This window comes from Haliaeetus leucocephalus, unplaced genomic scaffold (genome assembly GCF_000737465.1).
Source record: "Haliaeetus leucocephalus isolate CR32 unplaced genomic scaffold, Haliaeetus_leucocephalus-4.0 Scaffold668, whole genome shotgun sequence".
In the NCBI taxonomy this organism is placed as follows: domain Eukaryota; kingdom Metazoa; phylum Chordata; class Aves; order Accipitriformes; family Accipitridae; genus Haliaeetus; species Haliaeetus leucocephalus.
The window spans coordinates 1326221-1329567 of record NW_010973104.1 but is presented as its reverse complement, the minus strand read 5'-3'; the positions used below and the strand labels follow the sequence as shown (position 1 = coordinate 1329567).

At 63.8% G+C, this 3347-nt stretch overlaps 2 protein-coding genes across 2 annotated transcripts in view; one reads left to right on the top strand and one right to left on the bottom strand.

Annotated features, from left to right (window-relative positions):
- The window catches only part of HAS3 (hyaluronan synthase 3), a 5111-nt gene extending 3826 nt beyond the window's left edge, over nucleotides 1-1285 (top strand). The window contains exons 3-4 of the mRNA XM_010579549.1: nucleotides 159-260; nucleotides 362-1285. Coding sequence (XP_010577851.1) covers nucleotides 159-260; nucleotides 362-1285 — 1026 coding nt within the window. The remainder of the gene's footprint in view (nucleotides 1-158; nucleotides 261-361) is intronic.
- A 1423-nt stretch (nucleotides 1286-2708) lies between these two features.
- On the bottom strand, nucleotides 2709-3262 carry CHTF8 (CTF8, chromosome transmission fidelity factor 8 homolog (S. cerevisiae)). The gene is made up of 3 exons (XM_010579548.1): nucleotides 3240-3262; nucleotides 3006-3123; nucleotides 2709-2921 (listed from the first exon to the last, which is right to left on the bottom strand). Exons 1-3 carry the CDS (start codon nucleotides 3260-3262, stop codon nucleotides 2709-2711), a joined length of 354 nt encoding a protein of 117 aa, XP_010577850.1.
- Nucleotides 3263-3347: the final 85 nt, after the last annotated feature.

Sequence of the window (3347 nt, the reverse complement as noted above, 5' to 3'; positions counted from 1 at the left end):
CCCCCGGCGCCGCCCGCCCCCCCGCCCCCCCCTGCCGGTCTCCGGGGCTCTGCCTCATCTCGCCGGCCGCGGCTCGGGCTTGCCCGGCTGCGGGCTGGGCTGTCTGCCGGGCGCGCGTGGGCGGCGGGAGCGGGGCTCGACGTTCCCTCTGCCCCCAGGTGTGTGACTCAGACACGGTGCTGGACCCCGCCTGCACCGCCGAGATGCTCCGCATCCTGGAGGCCGACCCCCGCGTCGGCGGCGTTGGCGGCGATGTCCAGGTACCCCGGCCATGAGGGAGGGCACCCTGGGGCGGCGAGGGTGCCAGGGCAGAGGGAGGGGATTGTGGCGGTGCCGGGGCTCACGTCCGTCCCCTCCCCAGATCCTGAATAAGTACGACTCGTGGATCTCCTTCCTGAGCAGCGTGCGGTACTGGATGGCCTTCAACGTGGAGCGTGCCTGCCAGTCCTACTTCGGCTGCGTGCAATGCATCAGTGGGCCCCTGGGCATGTACCGTAACGCCCTGCTGCAGCAGTTCCTCGAGGACTGGTACCACCAGACCTTCCTGGGCAGCAAGTGCAGCTTCGGGGATGACCGGCACCTCACCAACCGCGTGCTCAGCCTGGGCTACCAGACCAAGTACACGGCTCGCTCCAAGTGCCTGACGGAGACACCCACCCGCTACCTGCGCTGGCTCAACCAGCAGACCCGCTGGAGCAAGTCCTACTTCCGCGAGTGGCTCTACAACGCCCTGTGGTTCCACAAGCATCACCTCTGGATGACCTACGAGTCGGTGGTGACCGGCTTCTTCCCCTTCTTCCTCATCGCCACTGTGATCCAGCTCTTCTACCGCGGCCGCATCTGGAACATCCTCCTCTTCCTGCTGACGGTGCAGCTGGTGGGCATCATCAAAGCCACCTACGCCTGCTTCCTGCGGGGCAATGCCGAGATGATCTTCATGTCCCTCTATGCCCTCCTCTACATGTCCAGCCTGCTGCCCGCCAAGATGTTCGCCATCGCCACCATCAACAAGTCGGGCTGGGGCACGTCGGGGCGCCGGACCATCGTGGTTAACTTTGTGGGGTTGCTGCCGGTGTCGGTGTGGGTGGCGGTGCTGCTGGGCGGGCTGGCCTACACCGCCTACAGCCAGGACCTCTTCAGCGAGACCGAGGTGGCCTTCCTCGTCTCGGGTGCCATCCTCTACGCCTGCTACTGGGTGGCCCTGCTCACCCTCTACCTGGCCATCGTCGCCCGGCGCTGTGGCAAGCGGCAGGAGCAGTGCGGGCTGGCCTTTGCCGAGGTCTGACCGCAGAAAGCGCCGGGGTGGCCCCGCGTGCTGGGGCGACCGCCACCGGTCCCCTCCTCACCCGCCACCAGCCCCGGCACAGCCGGCACTGAGCCATCGGGTGCTGGGCAGCGCTGAGCGCGCCCGCTGCGGCGTTTCTGATCAAGTCTTGCTTTTTTTGTTGTTGTTTTGTTTGGTTTTTTCTTATTTTCATTTTTCTGTACAAACCTGGCTGCTGGCCGGGGAGAGGCTGAGCCGGGGCTGACCGTCACTGGGCTGGGCACAGCCTCAGCGCATGTGGGGGCTGACGGCAATGTCCCCGCCGTGCCGTACCGAGCATCCCGGCATGCTGTGTGGAGCACTGCTGGCCAGGCTCCCCCCCACCCCACCACCGCAGCTGGGTCTTCCACCTTTCGGTGCTTTCTATGGGGACTTCACGGTCCCCTGTCCACGGTGCTATTGCAAAATGGCCCCACGGGGCACCGTCTCCGTCCGGTGCTGCACCGCTGGCTGGTGCTGCCTGCCTCTGCCCCATGGCTGTTGTATGTGCGGGCACGTACCCACGGGGACACCCCCCCTCCCCCCCGTGGCTCCCTCCAGCCCCTTTCGGGGGGGTCCGGCTGCCCCGGGAGGGCAGCAGCTCCCTTCAGCTTTGCCAAAGAGCCAAGGGGGGGACCCCAGCATGCAGAAACAGGGGAAACCGGGGCCGTGGCTTGGCCAGAGCGTCACTGTGGCCCCATTGTACCAACCCCGCTGCCTTCCTGGCGTCTGTCTAGACAGCGGGGAGACGCTGGGTTTTGGGCTTGGGCATGCAGAGGAGGGCGGGGAAGAGCTGGTTCCCAACCTTTCCCCTCCCCGGGAAATTTACCCGGTCGTCTCCCCTGGGCCCTCTTTTTTTCAGGGCTTAAAAACCTTTCTACAACTGAGCTTTTAGATTGTTTTGTTTAATTTAATATGAGGTTTTTTAGGAGACTTTTGTAGCTCTTTGGTATTCATACTTATTGCTAATTGTTTGTAAATCTATTTATTTTTTAACCTGCAGGTTTTTTTTCATATTTTGGAAAAGTCTGTTTTTTATATCCTGATGGATTTGTCAAAATAAAGACTTGCACAGAGAAAGGGCAGTGTGTGGGGAAGACAGCCCTGCCTGGGCTTGGGGGGAAGGTCACTGCCCACCAGGACCCATCTCGCCTGGGATAGCAGCCACGTTTGTGCCCCGGAGCGCAGCAGCTCGCAGGAATGAAGTTGTTACAGGGGGCACAGGTGACCTGGGAAGGGCTCTGGGTAGCCAGATGCAGGACCCAGCACCCTGAGGTGGCCCTGGGAGTCCTTTGTACAGGACAGGGATGAGGCCAGGCCCGGCCCTGGATCTTCCTGAGCCCCAGCTGCGGCACCCAGGGCTGCCTGGCAGCAGAGCAGAGCTCACAGTTACCGGCCCGAGTCTTCACACTTTCTTGGGCACATTGGTGATGATGGGTTTGGGGCGGGTTTTGAAGAGGAGCTTGGTTTTGATGAGGGCGGTGACGGTGTAGCAGGTGTGTGGCCCCGTGGGACTGGGCTCGCCGGCTCCTCGCTTCACCAGGACTGCAAAGGGCTTCTCCAGCTGCACCACCTTCCCGTAGAGGATGTGGTGGCCCACGATGAGCACGGGGATCCCCTAGAGAGAGCAACGAGAGGCAGAGGGTGAGGGTGGGCAGGATCCCGGAGCCGTCCCCCGGTAAGGCGGCGTGGGCTGCCTCACCTCATGGGTGTAGTGCAGGTCTCCCAGGAGGCTCCCTGCCAGCTCGCCGCTCTGCCGGGGCTCAACCTCACCCTGCAGCTCCACCAGCACCCACTGCGCCAGGCCCCCAGCACCTCCGCTGCGGGTGAGAGAGGCACCTTCACCCCACGGCTCCAACCCTGCCTGGGGCTGCGGGCATAGAGCCGGGGGCAGGATCAGCAACACCCCCCCCCCAAAAAAGGCTGGTAGCCTCACCTGGAGATGACGATCTGCACCATGCTCCGGGCCCTGCAAAGCACCGGCAGAGACACGGTCAGCGCGGGGGGGACACGGGGCAGGCCCCGCTGCGGCGGGAGTCCCCAG

What these genes read in the sequence shown, in the direction of transcription:
- CHTF8 (XM_010579548.1), bottom strand. Translation starts at nt 3,262, where the DNA reads ATGGTGCAGATCGTCATCTCCAG. An exon ending in GTGCAGATCGTCATCTCCAG is followed by an intron (nt 3,124 to 3,239) that starts GTGAGGCTACCA and finishes TCTCACCCGCAG; the next exon opens with CGGAGGTGCTGGGGGCCTGG. An exon ending in ACCTGCACTACACCCATGAG is followed by an intron (nt 2,922 to 3,005) that starts GTGAGGCAGCCC and finishes TGCTCTCTCTAG; the next exon opens with GGGATCCCCGTGCTCATCGT.